The following is a 23,934-nucleotide window of genomic DNA, read 5'->3' as shown; positions in this document are numbered from 1 at the left end:
AGATCTGAGGGCATCCTGCAGTATACCCTGGATAAGGTTTCAAGAATTGAGTTAGTTTCCTGCATGCTGCACAAATTTGCAAAGTGTCACGATTATGAAGGCTCAAATGGAAAACTGGGTGCAGTAGCACCACCAAGAGGAACAGGTGAGGTCTGAAGAAGATGTAGAATAGAAGTGATTGTTGGCTGTGAGCGCCATTCGTCAAGCTCTCCTATAGTGCATTTTCTCTTAACTTGGAAATGTTCACACAGTATTGACAGTCCTGTCTGCATTTTCTCCATGCCCTCGACAAATATGTCTTTACTTACAGTGCTTTACATTTCTATTCAACTCAAAATTTCCAATTTATGTCACATGGTGCAACATGCTTGTAAACCTTTGCAAGAACACTTTCCTCTCACATATCAACTTCAGTGCAACCAGAGTTTTAATAATGAAACATATCTTATATGAATGCCCGGCATTCGCTTCCAGAGTATTTTGTTTTGGTGACATTGTGTGACAACAATAACAACAGCAACTTGCATTTAAATAACGCCTTTAATGTGATCAAACGTCCCAAGGCGCTTCACAGGAGCGTTATCAAACAAAATTTGACACCCAGCCACATAAGGAGATATTAGGTGAGGTGACCAAAAGCTTGGACAAAGAGATAGGTTTTAAAGAGCATCTTAAAGGAGGAGAGAGAGGCAGAGGGGTTTAGGTATGGAATTCCAGAACTTAGAACCTAGGCAGCTGAAGTCATGGCCACCAATGCTGGAGTGATTAAAATTGGGGATGCGCAAGAGGCCAGAATTGGAGGAGCGCAGAGATCTCGGAGGGTTGTAGGGCTAGAGGAGGACACAGAGATAGGATGGGGCACGACCATGGAAAGATTTGAAAACAAGGATGAGAATTTTATAATCGAGGCGCTGCCGGACCGGGAGTTAATATGGGTCAGTGAGCACGGGTGATGGGTGAATGGGACTTGGTGTGAGTTAAGTTACGGGCAGCAGAGTTTTGGATGAGCTCAAGTTTATGGAGAGTGGAAGATGAGAGGCCGGCCAGGAGAGCATTAGAATAGTCAAGTTTAGAAGTAACTCAGACATGGATGAGGGTCCCAGCAGCAAATGAGCTGAGGCAAGGGCAGAGATGCACGATGTTACTGAGGTAGAAGTAGGCGGTCTTGGTGATGGAGCGGATATGTGGTCGGAAGCTCATCTCAGGGTCAAGTAGGATGATGGATGTGCTTTTAAACCTGGTGCTTTGCCTATGTGCTACCTCAGTGGCCGGAATGCGCAAGATGGCTGGCTGCTCTGTGTGCATAGAAGCTTCGAGGGATTAAGATAGTTCTTGCCTCCCAGAAACCAAGGTGAATCTGCACCATTTCTGCAACTGTATGTGTAGCCTGAGCCTGCATGCTTTTTGGCACCTGTGCATGCATTGTACAGGGCTGTTGGGAAGGTCTAAATGTGTTGGCATCCTGCGAGACAGCGCCATTATCTGTGCCCATACCATCCTTGCCGCTGCTACATAGTGCATCTTCACTATGGCCACTGAACAGCATGACATTGGGCTCGATGTTACCAGGGCTGCGGGTTCAAGGCGGGGGGGCTATTGGGCACGTGGGTAACGCGCCCGGTGAAATTAGTCAGCCGCCCGCATGATCGCAGCCCAATTGGATCCACTTACCTGGTCTTCCGGGTTCCCCACTGCTGATCTGCGCGTCGGGCGGGCTGCGCATGCACAGTAAGGTCTGTCAGCTGGAGGAGCTCTATTTAAAGGAGCAGTCCTCCACTGACAGATGCTGCAACAATTAGAAAAAATTACAGCATGGAGCAGCCCAGGGGGAAGGCTGCTCCCAGTTTAATGATGCCTCACTCCAGGTATCAATAGATGGGGTGAGGAGGAGGGGGAGGACAGAGATCTTCCCCCCGGCGGGCGGGAGGAAGCGGCCTGCCTCTGCCACCAGGAAGGCCTGGCTCGAGGTGGCAGAGGAGGTCACCTGCACCACCAACATATCACGCACCTGCATACAGTGCAGGAGGCGCTCCAATGACCTCAGTAGGTCAGCCAAAGTGAGTACACTTACTCATTCCCCTACACTCCATCTGCTACATCACCGCCCCCACCCCACACCTCCTTCTGCACTGCCAACACTACTCTGTCACATCACCCCTCATACCCACTCAAACCTCATCCTCATCTTACCTGCACTTACTCACCTCGCTAGTACTCATCCCGCCACTACCACTCAACCCAATCCTCATACAATCTCATGGCTCTATCTCATACTCACCCTCTCGTGCATCTCTTTCACGGTCAGCCTCACTCAACCTGCCACTACCTGTGCTGCAGCCACAGGGCATGCATCACATATGTGCAGTAGGCAGCGTAAGGCAAACATGTCGTGAGCATGAAGGGGATGCACAAGGGTGTTTGAGGGTTTGTCATGGTTGTTACTTATATTGAATTTCTGACCAACTCACATTACATATTATATTGGCACCACTACTGCCACATCTTTGCGAATCTTGTCTGGTTTGTGCAATAATGCCCTTTCCTGAGGATCACTATGAAGACCCACAACTAATGCCACCCATTGTGTCACTGCAGAGTGGGTGTAGGTGTATTTGCAGGGCTCTTTTGTGCAGACGGCTGAGAGACGTCGGCGATGTCCCCGGTGGCACCCTGGAAGGATGCGGAGGAGAAGTTGTTGAAGGCAGTGGTGACTTTGACAGCGACAGGTAAGATGATAGTGCTTAGGCCAGCCGGGAGCAGCTCGGCATGAAGGAGGCTGCAGATGTCCACGACTACATGTCGAGTGACTCTGAGCCTCCGTGAGCACTGCTGCTCAGAGAGGTCCAGGAAGCTGAGCCTCGGTCTGTGGACCCTGTGGCGAGGGTAGTGCCCTCTGCGACGCATCTCTCTCTGCGGTCGCCCTCCCTCCTGCTGTGCAGGTGGATGTGTCACAGCACTCTGTTGTGGAGCTCCACGTGTCAGAGATGGACGGCGTGGATGGCGAGGCTGGTGAGGCTGGTGATGCTGTTCACCTTCCGAGGAGGTCATGACTGCAGCTACGGCGGCCCCCATCCGGAAGATGTACATCTGAGGGGGTCCGCAAGGTAGGTACATGTCTCTGGACCCCGGGGTAAGTGTGCAAGTTGGTGACTTTGATTGTCAGGAGGAGGGTGATGGAGGCCAAACTTTGTCCCAAGCGACAAAGTGGCCTCCTGCAATGAGTGAGGGTCTCCCCCCACCACCTGTCAAATGGACCTTTGCAGCTGCCACAGGCTGACAGCTGCAACACGTCCATTTGAACTTGGAGTGTTTCCCCCAGTATGGGAAACAGTCCTAGTTTTCTATAAAATCTCACCCCTCCTCACATAATCCCTTAATCAGGTCATTTAATGTCCTGAACAAGCAAGATAAATATTGTCAAGTGGAACCCCGCTGGCTTTAATTGCCTGCGGGATTCCCACCAGCGGGGGCTGCGCGCGAGCGCCGGCGCGTCAGTGGGGAACCCGGAAGTGGGCGGGTTGGAGCCGGGCTCCGGTCCCGCTCCAGGATTCTCCGATTTTCGGAGCCCCCCCGCCAGGAATGCACCCGATAGCGGGTGCTAAAATGATGCCCATTATGTCAAAGAGCCTCACTAAGATCCGTGAAGCCGTGCTTCATGGTTGTTACTAACTGATCATCAAGCCAAAGAACACTGGAAAAGATAGCCCATTCCATCCTCCAAGCCAGGAGTCTGAGTATCAATGTGAGAAATACCAATTGCACTTAGGGCCTCTCTTATGAGCCTCTGAATATTCACTGCAGATATCCCTGGAGCTGCCACATGCTGTATAGTGCACTGCAGTGTTACGAAACCATCATGTAAGGTTTCACATATGTGGCTGGTGGACTCTGCCAAAGGTGAGGCAAAGCGAGTAGGAAATGCACAAGAGGCCAGAGTTGGAGGAACGTAGAGTTCTCGGAGGGTTTTCGGCCTGTAGGAGGTTATAGAGATGGGGAGGGATGAGGCAATGAAGGACTCTTAGGATATGGAAAGCAAAGCCTTGGATGAGCTGAAGCCTATGAAGGGTGGAAGATGGGAGGCCAGCCAGGAAAACATTGGAATAGTCGAGTCTGGAGATGACAAAGGCACGGGTGAGTGTTTTGGTAGCATATGGGCTGAAGCAGGGGTGGAGACGGGTGATGTCTTTGTGATGGAGAGGATGTGAGGAAAATTAGCTCAGGGTCAAATAGGATGCCAAGGTTGCGTACAGTCTGGTTCAAACTGAGATGGTGGCTGGAGAGGGGAATGGAACCTGTGGCGAGATTATAGAACTTGTGGGGTGGGGCTGCCAAGACGATGGCTTCGGTCTTCCCAATGCTTAATTGGAGGAAACTGCGGGATCAGCCGGGACTGAATATTGGACAAGCAGGCTGACAACACAGAAAAACAGTTCCTGTGAGGTACAGTTCCCCAGTTAACGTGGGATACGAGCTGGCCCTTCAGGCTGCACGGCTCATCCTTTTCCTCCTGTGCCACCACCACCAATTGCTCCTGCGCACTCGTGTGTGTCAGATACAATGCACTATCATGTAGTTCACTGACTAAATATCTCAGGATGGATATATTTAAGTCTATCAAGAGGGAGAGAATGAGTGACTTCTGAGCACTTTCACAGATGACATGATAATGGGCTTTAGTGTATGCTTTGTTGGCAGTAAGTGAATGAAAGAATAGGGTGAGAAGGAAGAGCAGTAGAAATTTGTCACAAACCCTGAGCTGGAGGCATGGTTTGTGGCAAATTTCTGCTGCTTTTAGTTTCTATTTCTTCTTTTCTCTCCTACTTCCACATTTCCATACCCCCCTGGCCACCTTCTCAAGCTTTTGAGGGCATCCTCTTTATACAGGGTTAGAGATCGCAAGTCATTTCCTCCCCTTTTAAATGTTCTCTCTCTGTTATTGTGGGCTGTCTTCTGCAAGCAGAGTAGAAGAAATAAGAAGTTCCAATTGTCAAGATGACATGCAGTAATAACCAAGTGTTCTCGTGCAGCTATACTGGATGTGAGGAGAGACAGATTCGTATTTAACTACAATAGAGGGGAGGATTCATAGTATCACAGTAGGTACAGTACAGGAGAAGGCCATTCAGTCCATCATGCCTGTGCCGGCTTCTTGAAAGAGCTAACAATTATTCCCATTCCCCTACTCTTTCCCGATATCCTTGTAAATCTTTCCCTTCAAGTATTTATCCAATTCCCTTTTGAAAGTTACTATTGAATCTGCTTCCATCATCCTTTCAGGAAGTGCATTCTACATCATTACAACTCACTGTGTAGAAAAACGTTTCTTCTGGCTCTTTTGCTGATTACCTTAAATCTGTGTCCTCTGATCACTGACCTTTTTGCCACTGGAAACAATTTCTCCTTATTTACTCTGTCAAAACCATTCATGATTTTGAACACCTCTGTCAAATCTCCCCTTAACCTTCTCTGTTCTAAGTAGAACAACCCCAGCTTCTCCAGTCTCTCCACATAACTGAAATCCCTCATCCCTGGCACCATTCTAGTAAATCTCTTCTGCACCCTCTCCGAGGCCTTGACATCCTTCCTGAAGTGCGGTGCCCAGAATTGAACACAATACTCCAGCTGAGGCCTAACTACTGTTTTATAAAGCTTTAGCATAACTTCCTTGCTTTTGTACTCTATGGCTCTATTAATAAAGCCCAGGATCCCAAATGCTTTTTTAACAGCCTTCTCAACTTGTCCTGCCACCTTCAAAGATTTGTGTATGTGCATCCCCAGGTCTCTCTGTTCCTGCACCCCCTTTAGAATTGTACCATTTAGTTTATATTGCCTCTCCTCATTCTTCCTACCAAAAGCATCACTTCACACTTCTCTGCGTTAAATTTCATCTGCCATGTGTCTGCCCATTTCACCAGTCTGTCTATGTCCTCCTGAAGTCTGTTACTAACCTCCACATTGTTTACTACATTTCCGAGTTTTGTGTCAGCTGCAAACTTTGAAATTATACCTTCCATACCCAAATCCAGGTCATTAAATTATTCTTTTGTGCTGATTGCATGTAAGGATGTGAGTGAAAGAACACTTCCAGGTAAAGACTAGAGGTGATAAGGGCACCCAGCTGCTTCATAGATATTCATGGTTAGGTTGAAAACTCTCTTGCGTTGATTCAGGAATTGTCCCCTTGGATTGGAAAATTGCCAATGTCACTCAATTATTTAAGAAGGGTGAGAGAGATGAACCAGGAAATCATAGATCTAGTAGTCTAACTTCTGTTGTGGGAAGTGAATAGAATCTACCATTAGGGACAGAGTGACTGAGCACTTGGACAAATATGAACTGACCAGAAAGAGTCAGCATGGATTTGTAAAGGGTAAATCATGTCCAAATAACCTAGTTGAATATTTTGAGAAGGTAACTAACATGGCAGAAAGGGAGTGTCTGTGGATGTTATTTATATGGATTTCCAGAAGGCATTTGATAAGGTTCCACGCAAGAGACTGTTAACAAAAATTAAAGTGCATGGAATTGGAGGCAACCTTTTGACATGGGTAGGAGATAGAGAGTAGGGATAATGGGTATGTACTCAAATTGGCAGGATGTGACTAGTGCAGTCCACTAGGATCTGTCCTGGGGCCTCAGCTTTTCACTATATTTATCAATGACTCAGATGAAGCAATAGAGAGCCATATATCCAAGTTTGCTGATGGCACTAAGTTAGGTGGTACAGTAAGTAGTGTAGATAGGAGCAGAAAGTTACAAAGGGACATTGATAGATTAAGTGAATAGGAAAAACTGTGGCAGATGTAGTTCAATGTTGGGAAATGCAAGGTCATCCACCTTGGACCTAAGAAAGACTGAGTATTTTGTAAGTGGTGAGAAGCTAGGAACTGCGGAGGATCAGAGAGCTCTGGTTAGACTGCATCTGGAGTACTCTGTTCAGTTCTGGGCAACGTACCTCAAGAAGGTTATATTGGTCTTGGAGAGGGTGCAGCACAGATTCACCAGATGATATCAGGGCTTAGAGGGTTAAATTATGAGGACAGGTTGCATAGACTAGGCTTGTATTCCCTCGAGTATAGAAGATTAAGGGATAGTTTAATTGAGGTGTTTAAGATGATTAAAGGATATGATAGGGTAGATAGAGAGAAACTTTCCTCTGGTGAAGGAGTCCAGAAAAAGGGGGCACAACTGTAAAATCAGAGCTGGGCAGTTCGAGGGTGATGTCAAGAAGCACATCTTCACACAAATGGTAGTGAAAATCTGGAACTCTCTTCCCCAAAAAGCTGTTCAGGCTCGGTCAGTTGAAAATGTCAAAACTGAGATTGATAGATTTTTGTTAGTGAAGGGTGTTAAGGGATATAGAACCAAGGCGAGTAAATGGAGTAAATATACAGATCAGTCATGATCTAACTGAATGGCAGAGCAGGCTCTAGAGGCTGAATGGCCTACTCCTGTTTCTATGTTCCTATATAAGTACTTTAAAACAGTGTGAAAGGGAGGTAATTAATGTGTTATATGTAATTGGTACACTGCATTAATGGAAGATTATGTTGGGTTCTCCTATGTTGGCTGACAGGATTAAATCATTAAACTTTTTTCAGCATTGCTTCCAGATGCACAGTGTGTTGGAGGGGGCATTCATACTAATAGCCACCTTCTCCCATTTGCTCATCTTAGAAGGCTACAGTGCTCACTCCTCTGTCCCACTTTCTCTAGAAGAATCTATACGGCTCTATCCAAGTAACAGGCCATTCTCTGGCTTCCTACATTCCTCCCAGACACTGATTTTTGCCACAAGAGTCCCATGTTCCTATTTTGAGAAATCAACAGGCCTGCCCCTTTGAGATGCTGCAAGACATTAAATCCTGCAGTGGATTTCCCACCCACCAATGGGCAAGCTTATCAATTGCAAGTGCTTTCCACCTTGAGACCTCACCCACCATATTAAAATTAGTTTGACCCCAGAAATATGCACAAAGTCAGGACACTATTCGGTCAATTTTAACTTTTGGGCAACCAATTGGCAGAGTGTGCCGGCAGCCTGCTTATTCTGTCAGCGAATAGGTCAGAGCCATTTTGAGGCCCGGGCCTCATTTAAATAGAACTGATAAGCTGTGGGCACCCAATGGGTGTATCGATGTAACTCACCAGATTCAGGCTGGCACAATATTGGGTGGCCTAGAGGTTGTCTGACTGGCAACAATGCAAGTCCTCTGGGGAAGGGGTGGCCCAGCGATAGGCCCCTGCAAAAGTGACAGCGGCCCGAATGTCACATAAATATGATGGTAAATCTACTGACCCCCATTATGAGACCATTACCGCTCCGTTATCACCGATTTCCGTAAGTTAAATTCAACCCCTATCTGTTGGGCAGGTGCGTTTCTGCACTGCCCCACTTCTGGTTTGGCTTATGCCTGATCAGTAAATCTTTGCCACCATGTACTTTCGGGTTTTGCCTAGATATGATCTTGTATTGATCTAGATCGCTTTTTGCCAATAAGAACATTGTGCTTAAATGTTGCATTTTTTTTAATGATTTCCACAAAAACCTTGTATGAACTGCCCTATAGGACAATTAAGAGTTTCCAAATGCATATTTACAAAGTATCAAAATTGTGCATACATATCAGCATATTGGTCACTGCAAAATTAAACTACAGTAGACTACAACATTACAATCCCAGGGTTCTCAGCAAAGTCTTAAGGTACTGATCATGAACAAGAGCGAGAAAATTTGATGATGCAGACTGTAAAAAGGCTATTTCCCTTTGACTGCATGATAAACTATGTCCAAAGCAGCATTATCCATGTACCAGCTGAAATTGAAGATATGAAACCTTTCCATTTACCACCGGTAATCAAATTCTACGAGAAACTCCATACAGTTTAAATTTGCATGGTAAAATATTAAGAATATGGAAATGTTCTTTCTCATGTCAACAAATCCTGAAACGTGACAATAGCTTTATTCCAAAAGTGAGAAAGACATTATTACTGCAATGAAGTTAAATTAAGGCTAATATCATTGGTCTATTGATCCAGAAGGAAACATTAAAATTGACTAGCACCATTAAAAATGCATTTAGACATAACCACATCTTCATTTAAATCGTCTCTCCCCTCAAGTCAATTATATTTCCTGTGACATTTCATGAAGTACTCTCAACATTTAAAGGCACAAATAAACAACATTGCCTGTGGCAGGCACAACATTTCTGATTATTTAGTGGAAAATAGTGAAATAATGGATATTTTTTCATGGCATTTAAAAACAAACTTAACCTAATAATAAATAAAAATTACTCCCCTCCCCCAAAAAAATGTATATATTAATGAAAATTTCAGAAAATTGGAAAAATCTGTAATAAAAAACACTACTATAAAGTTACTGTAAACATTGCAACATAAAGAGCTCCACCTCACATGGAGCACCCCTTGCACCAATTCAAAATGGGCTTTGAAGGCAAAAAGTGCAAACACAGACATAGAAACATAGAAAATAGGAGCAGGAGTAGGGGCCATTCGGCCCTTCGAGCCTACTCCGGCATTCAATATACTGATCCTCTATCTCAATACCATATTCCCGCTCTCTCCCCATACCCCTTGATGCCTTTTGTGGCTAGAGATCTATCTAGTCCTTCTTAAATATATTCAATGACTTGGCCTCCACAGCCTTCTGTGGTAGAGAATTCCACAGGTTCTCCACCCTCTGAGTGAAGAAATTTCTCCTCATCTCAGTCCTAAATGTCCTATCCTGTATCCTTAGACTGTGACCCCTCGTTCTGGATCCCCCAGCCAGGGGAAACATCCTCCCTGCATCCAGCCTGTCTAACCCTGTCAGAATTTTATATGTTTCAATGAGATCCCTTCTCATTCTTCTAAACTCAAGTGAATACAGGCCAAGTCGATCCAATCTCTCCTCATACGACAGTCCTGCCATCCCAGGAATCAGTCTGGTGAACCTTCGGTGCACTCCCTCTATGGCAAGTATAACCTTTCTTAGGTAAGGAGACCAAAACTGCATATAATATTCCAGGTGTGGTCTCACCAAGGCCCTGTATAACTGCAGTAAGACATCCTTGCTCCTGTATTCAAATCCTCTTGCAATGAAGGCTAACATACCATTTGTCTTTCTAACTGCTTGCTGCACCTGCATGTTTGCTTCCAGTCACTGCTGTACAAGGACACCCAGGTCCCTTTACACATCAACATTTCCCAATCTATCACCATTTAAATAATACTCGGCCTTTCTGTTTTTCCTTCCGAAGTGGATAACTTCACATTTATCCACATTATACTGCATCTGCCATGTATTTGCCCATTCACTCAACTTGTCTAAATTGCCTTGAAGCTTCTTTGCATCCTCCTCACAACTCACAATCCCACCTAGTTTTGTGTCATCAGGAAATTTGGAAATATTATATTTGGTTCGCTCATCCAAATCATTGATATATATTGTGAATAGCTGGGGCCCAAGCACTGATCCCTGCGGTACCCCACTAGTCACTGCCTGCCACCCTGAAAAAGACCCATTTATTCCTACTCTCTGTTTCCTGTCTGTTAACCAATTTTCTGGGAAATTGCACCAGGTATTCATTTAAATGCCTTCGCATGTATTCATGGCACAACCTGTGCACTAACACTCTAGCACACAAAATGCAACTACCTGGAACTTTGCAGGCAGAAAGAATGAGGTACAGAATATGTCTAAAGCACGCTCACCCAAGCTTCTGATCTCCTACATCCACTCTACATCTGTGTAACAGGAGTTGCCGATTAGAAAATCTACCACTTTCTGTTCATGGTTCAGTTGGTCATTACGTCCATTAATGAAAAGCAACTAGGGCTGGACCTACCCAATCCCTAGATCAGTTGCAAATGTAGCAAGCAGCACATAAATATTCAATTTCATACATAAACCTCCACCACCTGGAAGGACACGGGCAGCAGGTGCATGGGAACACCATCATCTCCAAATTCCCGACCAAGTCACACACCATCCAGAATCCAGACTTGGACATATATCACGGTTCCTTCATCATTGCTGGGTCAAAATCCTGGAACTCCCTACCTAACAGCACTGTGGGAGTACCTTCACCACAAGGTCTGCAATGGTTCAAGAAGAAGGCTCACTACCACCTTCTCAAGAGCAACTAGGGATGGACAATAAATACTGGCCTTGCTATTGATGCCCATATCCTGAGAATATTTTTTTTTTAAATCAGCTTTACCAAAACTACATTGAAGTATCTCAAAAGCAGTTCTAAGAAAAGCTTAACATAAATTGGTGAAAGCAATTATTTAAGAAGTCTGATGTGGAATGTTCAGAGATTACACTTGTCTGTAATTTCCGTGGACATTCTTCTGATTGTCATTTAGTGAGGTGCATGATAAACTCTCGAATACCTTCAGCACCCCTTAAACATTTCTATTTCTGTAAAGTTCTTTCATTAAGAACTGTAAAACAAATTAACACTAATTTCCATCTTCAAGAGTAAGTTTAAACACGCTTACCTGAAGCTGAAGCTGGAATTCTGGAAATAAGGTGGGGTATCAAATTCTCTAATAGACATGCAACGACGGACATCCTCCATGGTTGGCAGCCTTATGTCACCCCTTTCCAGAGAGCCTCTCTTGATAGGACCTTCATTTGTTCCATTGCAGAGAGTGACCAAACGGTTATAATCATCCAAACTACAAATTTTACATGAAAATCACGATAAAATTGAATATTAATAATTATAATGACAATGAGACAATTTTACATCAGTGTTTGTTATAAAAACCATGTGGTTAGTACTGCCCAATGTCCAATGTTTAATGCTTTTGGGGACATCAATATAAAATAAGAAGACAGACTGAGAAGAAGATAAATCTCTAAAAGCGAGTCATTTTTGATCCATATTGGTCTTGGACCTATAACTCAAAGGGAATTGACTCCCATTATTGCGCTAAGCGACTGAATTCATTGGTTAATTACAGTAACCACATTTGAATGATAGTAAAATCACTGCATAGTTTGAAAAGTGATGCTTTAAGTAAAATTCACCAATCCCACTGACGAGCTGTGCTCAAGAAGAGCATGGATCAGAGAATCAGCAATACGGGGTTGTAGTGTTATCTCTAACCCCCACTCCTTACAGCATAGCTCCACAATGGGAGCGCAGGATCTGTGAATTTATCCAATACCATATAAATATGGTCTGGCTGGGAAGTTATGTGGACAATTGGATTTATAGAACGAGTCTGCATCCCATTCAAGATGGAGTTGTGGATAGAAGGAATTAATAGCACCAGAAAGACAACCAAGCAAAAAATATTCTGAATGGTAAAGTGCTTGCAGATCACCTAGCAAGAAAGAACTTGAAAGAACTTGCATTTACATCGTGCCTTTCACAACCTCAGGACGTCCCAAAGCGCTTTACAGCCAATGCATTAGTGTTTAATTCAGAACTCAAATGCAATCTGTAGTATTCAATTACTAACCTGTTGCATACAATCTCCCACCGTGAGAACCTGGAGCTCTGATTTATTAATGTTGGGTCATCAAGGCGCATAGATCCCAACAAAGGATCTGTGCACACATCACAGGCATTTCTTCCTGTGGCAAAATTCCAGTATGGAAGTGCAAATGATTCATTTCCTATGAGTTTCTGTGAGAAAGAACTTGGATTACACTTCAGTGTTTAAAATATACAGTAGGTCCACTCAAATGTACAGAATAATGAGTGGTCCAGTGGTGCAGCATATTTGTGGTTAAGCATACTGTGCTATGAAATGATATGAGATAACTTCTTTGTCTTCAATTTCCCACACAACAAATTCCCAACCTCAGCTGGCTAACATACACTCAGATACACTGGATCAAAAAAGAAAGAAAATGCTTCTTTGGAGAAGCAGCTTCACCACATTTGGCTAAGACTGACTTAATTACAAAATATTCTTTTCAGCCAAACTGAAAAGGTATTTGGATGAAAGACATGAGGAAATGGGTCACAAGAACAACATTAATTTATAAACAGTTTGGACTGGAGATACATAATGAGCCATATTAAGAATCCTCAAAGGTGGGGGGAGGCAGTATAAAGTGTAACACTCTTTTCTGTACACAAACCCCCCCTCCCCCCAGGATTTCATCATTCCAGATCAAGAATCTTTCTTTTATAATTTCCGACTTCCCGCTTATTAAACCCATTTGTAAATTAAAATAATTCACCACAATAATTAAACCAAGCCACATTATAGCACTGTCTAACCTGTAAATCTCTCTCCAGCAACATTAAATGATATCGATGCCAGGTAAGGAAAGCTGGACCTCGGTGAGAAAAATCAATAGCTTTAAATGTACGGCCAGGTCCTGCAAGGATATGGAAAAAAGACGAAGCACCGTATTACACTAAATTTATCAAATGAAAACAAAAATTGGTAAATTACTATTGTGACTGGTACAGCTGATCCAATGTTAGCCAATTGTACCCACAAATGTTATCAGTCTCACAAAAATATTCTTTAACGAGAGCTCTATATGTATAAAAATAGGATCATTTTGACTTTTATAGTATGCTTTGCAAGGACAAAGAAAAGAGTACTCCTTTAACAAAAGGACAATCTTGAAAAATCCTCGTTTAAGATGGATTTTACATTAGGTCCGATGAGAGCAAAACCGTGACTGCATTCATTAGTTTTCAGTTATACTATCAAAACTAGCCTTCTAAAGTGGCAAATTTGCCTCAAACATAGAAACGTAGAAAATGGGAGCAAGAGTAGGCCATTCAGCCCTTCGGGCCTGCTCCGCCATTCATGGCTGATGGTCTAACTCAGTAGCCTGTTCCCGCTTTTTCCCCATATTCCTTGATCCCTTTAGCATTAAGAATATATTGAATACATCTAATGACTTGGCCTCCACTGCCTTCTGTGGTAGGGAATTCCACAGGTTCACCACCCTCTGAGAGAAGAAATTTCTCCTCATCTCGGTTCTAAATGGCATACCCCGTATCCTGAGACTGTGACCCCTGGTTCTGGACTCCCCAGCCATCGAGAACATCCTCGCTGCATCTAGTCTGTCTAGCCCTGTTAGAATTTTATATGTTTCGATGAGATCACCTCTCATTCTTCTAAACTCTAGTGAATATAGACCTAGTCGACCCAATCTCTCCTCATACGTCAGTCCTGCCATCCCAGAAATTAGTCTGGTAAACCTTCGTTGCACTCCCTCCATGGCAAGAACATCCTTCCTCAGATAAGGAGACCAAAACTGCACACAATACTCCAGATGTGGTCTCACCAAGGCCCTGTATAACTGCAGTAAGACATCCCTGCTCCTGTACTCAAATCCTCTTGCAATGAACGCCAACATACCATTCGCCTTCCTAACTGCTTGTTGCACCTGAATGCTCGCTTTCAGCAACTGGTGTACAAGGACAGCCAGGTCTCGTTGCACCTCCCCTTTTCCCAATCTATCACCATTCAGATAATAATCTGCCTTTTTGTTTTTACAACCAAAGTGGATAACCTCACATTTATCCACGTTATACTGCATCTGCCATGTTCTTGCCCACTCACTCAACTTGTCTAAATCATATTGGAGCCTCTTTACATCCTTCTCCAGCTCACATTCCACCCCAGTTCTGCAAACTTGGAAATGGTACATTTAGTTCCCTCATCCAAATCATTGATATATATTGTGAATAGCTGGGGCCCAAGCACTGATCCCTGTGGTACCCCACTAGTCACTGCCTGCCACCGGGAAAAAGACCCGTTTATTCCTACTCTCTGTTTTCTGTCTGTCAACCAATTCTCAATCCATGCCAGTATATTCCCCCCAATCCCATGTGCTTTAATTTTGCACACTTACCTCTTGTGTGGGACCTTATCAAAAGCCTTCTGAAAATCCACTGGTTCTCCCCTATCTATACTAGTTACATCCTCAAAAAACTCCACTAGATTTGTTAATCATGATTTCCCTTCCATAAACCCATGCTGACTTTGTCCAATCCCGTTAATGCCCTCCAAATGTTCTGTTATCACATCTTTTATAATAAACTAGCATTTTCCCCACTACTGATGTTAGGCTAACTGGTCTGTAATTCCCTGTTTTTTCTCTCCCTCCTTTTTTAAATAGTGGATGAAATAGTGGATAAAGATGAACATAAGATATGGTGTTGGTGCCGGAGGACTGGAGGATTGCAAATGTTGCACCCCTGTTCAAAAAAGGGGCGAGGGATAAACCGGGCAATTACAGGCCAGTCAGCCTGTCAGTTGGTGGTGGGAAACTTTGGGAGACAAACATCCAGGACAAAATAAATTGGCACTTAGAATAGTATGAGCTAATAAATGAAAGTCAGCATGGAGTTGTTAAAGGAAAATCATGTTTGACTAACTTGATTGAGTTCTTTGGTGAAGGAACAGAGAAGGTTGATGAGGGTAATGCAATTGATGTTGTGTAAATGGCATTTCGTAAAGTACCACATAATAGACTTGTTACCAAAATTAAAGCACATGGGATTAAAGGGGCAGTGGCAGCGTGGATACAAAATTGGCTAGGGGACAGAAAGCAGAATAGTGGTGAACAGTTGTTTTTCAGACTGGAGGGAGATACACAGTGGTGTTCCCCAGGGGTCAGTATTAAGACCATTGCTCTTTTTGATATATATTAATGACCTGGACTTGGGAATAGAGGGTACAATTTCAAAGTTTGCAGATGACACAAAACTCGGAAATATAGTAAACAATGTGTAGGATAGCAACAGACTTCAGGAGGACATGGACAGACTGGTGAAATGGGCAGATACATGACAGATGAAATTTAACGCAGAGAAGTGTGAAGTGATGCATTTTGGTAGGAAGAATTAGGAGAGGCAATATAAACTAAATGGTAAAATTTTAAAGGGGGTGCAGGAACAGAGATACCTGGGGATGCATGTACACAAATCTTTGAAGGTGGCAGGACAAGTTGAGAAGGCTGTTAAAAAAGCATATTGTATCCTGGGCTTTATCAATAGAGCCATAGAGTACAAAGGCAAGGAAGTTATACTAAACATTTAAAAGACTGGTTAGGCCTCAGCTGGAGTATTGTGTTCAATTCTGAGCACTACACTTTAGGAAGGATATGAAGACCTTAGATGGGTGCAGAAGAGATTTACTAGAATGGTGCCAGGGATGAGGGACTTCAGTTATGTGGAGAGACTGGAGAAGCTGAGGTTGTTCTCCTTAGAACAGAAAAGGTTAAGGGGAGATTTGATAGAGGTGTTCAAAATCATGAACGGTTTTGACAGAGTAAATAAGGAGAAACTGTTTCCAGTGGCAGAGGGTGGGTAACCAGAGGACACAGATTTAAGGTGATCGGCAAAAGAGCCAGAGGCGACATGAGGAAACATTTTTCTGTGCAGCATGTTGTAATGATCTAGAATGGTCTGCCTGAAAGGGTGGTGGAAGCAGAATCAATAGTAACTTCGAAAGAAAACTGGATAAATACTTGGAAGAGAAAAATTTACAGGGCAATGGGGCAGAGCAGGGGAATGGGACTAATGGGCTAGCTCTTTCAAACAGCTGGCACGGGCATGATGGGCCAAATGGCCTCCTACTGTGCCGTACCTACTATGATAACTTTGGACTTGATTTTAGTCCAGAGCCGGGAAGAGGGTGCGGTGATGGAATTCCTAATGGGAAACTCGCAGGGTTGGAGAACGTAGGGAGGGATCAGAGATGATGGGCATGGGGGTGGAGATCGTCGGGGGGTTGGAGATCGTGAGGGCGGAGATCATGGTGGAGTGGTCGAAGATCGTGGGGGGAGGGGGGGTTTGCTTGCAGGTAGGCTTGTTGGGCTTGGGGGAAGCACTCCTGCTTCTCTGGGCCCACAAGCTGTGCTATAAAGGTACTTACCTGCCGTTTTGGGCCTTCTCGCCTCCTCTCTTGTGGCGTGAAATAGAAGGCCCAGGAATCCCAGCACCCAAGGGCTAAAATCATAAAAGCTTTGAAAATGGAGGCCCGCAGCCTCCTTCCAAGCTTTTTGTGACTGGCCCGCCTCCAAAGAGTGGGTGGTTGCCTGCCCCTCCTCCCGCCCCTGTGAAAACCAGAAGTGGGTGGTTGGAGGCGGGTTTTAGATTTTTGCAATTGTTACTGAACCCCCACCCCCAACCCACCTGTTTTTCCAGGCTAAAATCATGCCCTTGATGTTTTTAATATTAGCTCTAATAATTTGGAGTTGAGATTACACATTAAAATCTATCTTGTATTGTGTATTAGTGAAACAACATCAAACTAAACAATCATTTAGGATAATATATTTCAGACAGAAAAACTTTATACTGTAACAGAAAATACATGAAAGATGAAGGATTTAGAACTATAATTGAACAGTAAACACAACTAATTTTGGATCTCTCTACATAACTGATTTCAATGGATGCTATAGGAGTTTGCAACAGTTCTGGAAAGTTAGCTAGCACTAATAGGAGCATTTTAAAACCATATATGAGAAAGCTGGTTGTATGTTATCCCAACTGTAATATAACAATGTGGTTCCTTTTTCTACAAAGAACTTTCAGTCAGGCTATATTCTTGCTACAAATACAATAATATTTAAATTGGATTTTATAACTTATAAGTCAGTTTTATTAACCAAGGTTAAAACATCTCTATTCTAATAGCTGTTAGTAAATGAAAGTGCATATACATATTGAAACCTTAGATAAAATAAACAAGGATTACAAGAAACACACATGAAATCCAGAACAAAGGGGCATAATTTTAAAATTAAAATTAGGCCATTTGGGAGTGAAAACAGGAAGCACTTCTTCACACAAAGGGTAGTAGAAATCTGGAACTCTCTCCCCCAAAAGGCTGGGTCAATTGAAACTCTCAAGATGGAGATTGATAGGTTTTTGTTAGCTAAAGGTATTAAGGGAGGGTAATGGCATTGAGGTTCAGATCAACCATGATCTAATTGAATGGCAGAACAGGCTTGAGAGGCTGAATGGCCTATTCCTATGTTCATAGAGAAGCAATTAATGGCAAAAACAGTGGTTTCTGGAAAGGCTTCGGGAGAAGGTATGCTTTAACTGTGACCAAGCAAACAAAAACATTGCGAATACATTTACGCTGTACGATATTCATTGTCACAATACAACACCATGGGTTAATATGCTGGTATGCTACCAGAAGATACAAATTAATTACTCTTTTCACACTGCAGCTAAATTCTTATCCGGTTTAATATAAAATTGATAATATAGGCAGGAGCTCTAGAAACTAGGCTGCTCTTGGTGACTAATAAAAAATAAAGGAGCACAACTAACCCAGCAGTGTGTCTCTTGTAGAGTAGTAATGAAGCCACACAAAATAATTATATATGGTAACATTTGCAACTTGTGGCTGAGTTCTGTTAGGCCCCAGTAAACTCAGCCAGTGTTGGGTAGCAATTACATAATCTGGATGGATTGTAGTTTTGGCTTGATCCAGTGCATCCAAGAACTGCTGTTGCTCCATTGGGGTCAGCGAAAGAATATTTTTTCTAACCACTGTTGGTTTTCTCAGGTCACAGTTGAGGCCAGTCCACCCAAATTTACACTCACCACAGTTGTACCCGGCATAGTTTCCTATTTCAGGGAACAGAAAAGTTTCACAAGTTACAGAGAATGATCACTTCATTAATAACAATACTGCAATTTTTTTGCAATGTTATTACAGATCTCATTCAACTGGGAGGGCAGGACATCATGGACACTACAACTATCAACACTGCTCAACATCATCCAAACCATTTAATACAAGGCACTAAATTCATCTGTTTTCTCTACCACTCCCAAACCTTGATAACTCACTTCTGCTTGTCCTGCAAAATCAACTCTTAACTTTCACTCTGCTGAAAACACCATTCTTCGTGAACATTGAAATAACTCTGCTTCTTTTCTTCTACTGATCAGACTAGAACTAATGTGAGTCCTTTGCTACTCTGAATGTCCTTAAACAATTCATCAATGAGACTTCCTTTATCCCTGATCAGCCCAGTAATTTAACTAATTTCTTAGACCTTTTCCTCACCTCCAATCCAAATTCCCACACTATGCTCTTTTCACATTGCTGAGCTCCTCTGACCACTGTCTCATATTTGTCTCTTGAAGAATATCCTGCAGAAAATCAGTTTGTAAAACAATCCCACCTTGTTTGGCACCATACATCAGCCAAATTCTTTGCAGTTTTTCCCTCGTCCAGCTGTTGCCTTTATTCTTCTGATCCTTCCATCTACATCAGTGAAGTAATTGATGATATTCTAGATGGCATGGAGAGATTGCATACCTTACTCTTCTCTTACCAACACAGCTGGTACTGTATGTTGATTCAACCATGCTCAATGCACCTAGCAACTCAATCTGCTTTTGTCTCTACCTGTAACCTCGGTAAAGCCACCATTAAAGCTGCTAAATGAAACTTTATTGAACTGAATGATCAACTGCTGTCTTCCAACAGCTGCCCCTTCTGGACCCTGTCCCTTGCAACCTCTGTGAATCTTCCTTCCCACTTCCCTTCCATACTAACAGTACAGTTGCTAGCTCTCCTAAACAGCCAACTATTCTTTTTGGCTCACTATTCTCCAGCTCCAATCTTGGTCATTTAGAAAAATTCCCTCCATTCTTTCATTCTGTTTGACCCTTAGGACTAACAGGTCGATCAGATTTTCTGGTCCCTAGACTCTGGTCTGATGGCTTCCCTCTCATCATGGTCAAAATGTCAACTTCCAGACTTAGGCCTGGAATTTACACCACTGGTGCTCCTTTAAGAAAAACATCACGCTGGTGGCCTGCAGAGGGAGTTACACGTAGGTTTCCTAGGCTTGCTTATTTGCTTGCACAGTGGTACTGGCATTGGTGTAAAACCCGTGTAAAATGGGTGTAAGCAGGGTGGAAACTTCTGCGCAGTCTTTAAAAACATAGTTCAGCCTGCACTCTTCAGGAACAGACTGGGAACAACCACATAAGAAAGGAACAGCATTCGGCTCTTTCACTTCACTCTTTAATAATTTCACTGCATGTCTGGCAATATTTTTTATTATACTTGTTCAGAATTACAACAATGCAAGCAGCATCTGTGCCCAGAGGGTAGCAGGCCACGGCCCCATCCAGGAGACTGAAGCCAGGAACCACATATTCCTGGATGTGGGTGCCACCAAGCCTGCCAGGAATGTAACTCATGCTGCCTGGAGGAAGGCGGCAGTGCCAATTCACTCAGCCCACAGGACTGCAGACAAGTGCCGCAAAAAATTCAATGATCTCTAATGTGGCAAGGTGACGCAATTGATGCTCTCTCCTTTTCTTCTTGCCCACCCTTGGCACCATCACACTCTTCACTCTCTTAAAGTAACACTTCCACATCTAACCCTTCACACTGCACTCTGGTTAAGAGTGGCTCTAACTCCAAATCTTGCACTCTGGCTACACAGATCCCGTAGCACCAAGAACTAGCATGTACAATCCCAAATCCCCTTCCTCCAATTCAGCACCCTCATTCCCCGACATTTCTTATTTCACCTCTCTCATGCCACTTGGCACATACTTAACTGCCAGCCTTAACCTCACTTATCTTTTTGCAGGAAGAATTAGCACAAATATCCCACCAAAAGCAGGGAACAGGAGAGGGCATCCTCACCTTCAAATCCCTTATCTCCTGCGAGGACAAGGCCATGGAGCTTGTGGGCACTCACTTGCCTTTTGTTATGGGAGATGGCGAGGTCGGCAGAATCATTCCAGCACCAGATGTTGTCACATGGTACGATGGGTAATGGATTAAGTGCATGTCTCTTTATTTGCAAGTAGGGAGAGGAAGATCAGGCTGTTGTGTCCAAGATAGACTGAGTTGCTTCTGAAAGTCCTCTGAAGCCCCTCCTCTGAGTGTACAACATCTTGATAAGTCTGTACCTTGTAGTTCAGGATCCACCAGAGCTAAGGACTTTTTCTCAGCCATGTCAAGCTGCAGCACCTCCTGAATGTCAAAGTTGTGAATGGCACAGAAGGCTATCACTCTGGAGACCTGATCTGAAACATTCTGTAGAGCAGCTGCCAACCTATCTAAGCAGCTAAACAGTGCCTTCAAAACCCAATGGTCTTCTGCATCACTAGTCTGGTAGCTGCATGTGCCTTATTGTACTAACCCTCTACTTTGTTCAGGATAGTCAGAGTGGGGTCATCAGATAGGGCAGCATGAGGTATGCCCTCTCACCTTGCAGCCATCCACTGATATGGTTTTCTTCCCTGTAGAGGTCAGAGAGGGCCAAGTGATTGAGGATGAAGGTGTCACGGTAACTTCCTGCATATCAGGCATTGACTTCACAAACTATCTATACATTCCAGGACTGGATGCCTTACTGTTCAGGTAGGTGAGAGGGTGCTTTGTGGGTGCTTTCAAAGTGATGGGAGTGCCATAGATTGTACCCTGGGGAAGCCCACAATCCCATAGAACCATATGGCGCTTGTTTTCTGCAATCCCAAAACTTATGAATTGGGCTGCTGTTCTGCAAAGAGCATCAGTGACCTGGTGAACACATCCCCTTACTGCATTCTGGTTTATGTTGCACAGATCCCTTACGACTGCCTGAAATGAGCCCGTGCTTCAAAAATTGAGGGCAGTGGTGACCTTCATTCGCACAGAAAGAGCAGTAAAAGCAGATGAGCTTGGCTTCAGGTTTTCTTGCACGAGGTGACAGAGATGCCCAATACAGCTTTGGAGAAGTGAACTCTTCTGGTGCCATGCTCGTCAGAGAGGTCCTCGTATGGCCTGTTCTGCCGGTAAGTTCTTTGGGGAGGAGACACAGTTGACCACATCATCCTCTTCTAATGCCTCTCCTCCGTTGTCCAGCTGAGTGGACTGCCCTTGCCTGGTTCCACTCCAACCTATCTAGTCGTAGCCAGAGAATCTCCTGCAACTGCTTCACTATTGCTCCCGCACCGTTACCTCTGGAATCCCGCAAGGATCTATCCTTGGCCCCTCCTGTTTCTCATCTACATGCTGACCCTTGGTGACATCATCTGAAAACAAAGCGTCAGATTCCACATGTACGCTGCCTCAGACCATCTGTTGCTGAAACCCTCATCCATGCTTTTGTTACCTCGGACTCGACTATTCCAATGTTCTCCCGGTCGGTCTTGCGTGTTCCATCCTCCATAAACTGCCCATTACCTAACTCGCAAGTCCCATTTACCCATCACCCCTGTGCTTGCTGACCTACACTGGCTCCTGGTCCACCAACACCTTGGTTTTAAAATTCTCATTCTCGTGCACAAATCCCTCCATGGCTTCGCTCTTCCTTATCTCTGTTACCTCCTCCAGCCTTACAACCTGTGCTGTTTTTCCTACTCTATCCCTAAGAAAAGTTTTCTCCCTTATCCTTCCAGTAAACATCCCATTGCCTTGACATCAATACTTTCTAAAGTTGGGGAAGTTGCTAAGTCCTGAATGATCCATCACCGTACACGTCTATTAAGCCATGATAACTGGTGTGATTTTAACAAGTACACTGAAAATAAAGCGTTCGGCTCATTTAAATTCAAATATATTTTACACGTGATAAATAAAGTTAAATTGAAAGATAGAAGGGTTAATAAAAGGTTTAGACCCATGACTTGCACATAAGCAGAAATGAGGATGCCCCGTTACCGGTACACTTGCAGGTCCGATTAAAGAATTTCAACGGCCACCTCTCCCGATCGTCCACGTTTCGTAGGGTGTATGGTCCACTCCAGGGTTTCTCGTTGACTTGCACATCAGCACATTGTCCTCGGTTGGCTTCAGCCCCACAGAGAAAGGCTGGATCTGAGCCCTGGGCTGGGCAGCATTGTTTGGAGAGCAGAGCGGAGACGGTGGTGCATGCACGGGGAAATTGAGCACTAACCAGCTCAAAAACCCTGACCACCATCCACAGCCACAGAAATCTGCACATCCTCCCGAAACACAAGCAACCACATAAAGATTGTCAAAGATTCACTTGTTACTGCCAGGCTCTTTGGAGTGGAGCACACCGTGGAAAATCAAGTTATAGGCTTCGATACAACTAAATTCCTGCGGTATGTGCGGACGCATGGATAACAAATGAAGCTTCACAAAGGGGATTATTTAACTGAATGCTACTCAGGATTTGCACATGACTTATGGCCCCTTGAGGTGCTGCATTTTTTTCACCAAGCAGATATCTTGTGACAGTTCTGATAATCTTATATTGAAATTCTTAGATTGGTTGCATACTCCATTGAAAACTCTTATTTGTTCAGAGGATGTTGATAAGGCTGGCAAAGCTACATTTATTGCCCGTCTCTAGTTGTCCTGAGAAGGTAGTGGAGGGGCATTTTGAATTGCTGGAGTCCTTGTGCTGATGATGTTTCCACAATGATGCTTTGCCCCGCCTCAGTCCGACTGCTACTGAAACCCTCATCCATGCTTTCATTACCTCCAAACTTGATTATTCCAATGTTCTCCTGGCCATCCACCCATCTTCCACCCTCCATACACTTAAGTTCATCCAATACTCTGCTGCCCATATCCTAACTCATAGGATGTCTTGTTCACCCATCACCCCTGTGCTCACTGACCTACGTTGGCTCCCAGTCCCCGAACGCCTCTGTCTTAAAATTTTCATTCTTGTGTTCAAACCCCTTCATGGCCTCACCCCTCCCTTTCTCTGTAACCTCCTCCAGCCTTACAACCCTGCCAGATCTCTGTGTTGCTCCAATTCTGGCCACTTGCGTGTCCCCCGCTTCTTTCACCCCACCATTGGTGGCCATGCCTTAAGGTTTCTAGGCCCTAACCTCTGGAATTCCCTTCCCAAACCTCTCCACCTCTCTCTCCTCCTGTAAGACCCTCCTTAAAACCTATCTCTATCCAAGCTTTTAGTCATCTGTCCTAATATCTCCTTTGGCTCGGTGTCAATTTTTTGTCAGATTACACTCC

At 44.0% G+C, this 23,934-nt stretch overlaps 1 protein-coding gene across 1 annotated transcript in view; it reads right to left on the bottom strand.

The window, feature by feature from the left end:
* dct (dopachrome tautomerase) overlaps nucleotides 1-23,934 on the bottom strand; it is a 48,007-nt gene that overhangs the window by 15,001 nt on the left and 9,072 nt on the right. Inside the window, 6 exon segments of the mRNA XM_067986719.1 lie at nucleotides 11,515-11,694; nucleotides 12,487-12,653; nucleotides 13,257-13,357; nucleotides 18,297-18,596; nucleotides 22,648-22,955; nucleotides 22,957-22,991. Coding sequence (XP_067842820.1) covers nucleotides 11,515-11,694; nucleotides 12,487-12,653; nucleotides 13,257-13,357; nucleotides 18,297-18,596; nucleotides 22,648-22,955; nucleotides 22,957-22,991 — 1,091 coding nt within the window.

The sequence above is a fragment of the Heptranchias perlo genome, chromosome 6 (genome assembly GCF_035084215.1).
Source record: "Heptranchias perlo isolate sHepPer1 chromosome 6, sHepPer1.hap1, whole genome shotgun sequence".
NCBI lineage: Eukaryota > Metazoa > Chordata > Chondrichthyes > Hexanchiformes > Hexanchidae > Heptranchias > Heptranchias perlo.
The sequence above is the reverse complement of the archived record's forward strand: the minus strand, read 5'-3'. Positions and strand labels throughout refer to the sequence as shown.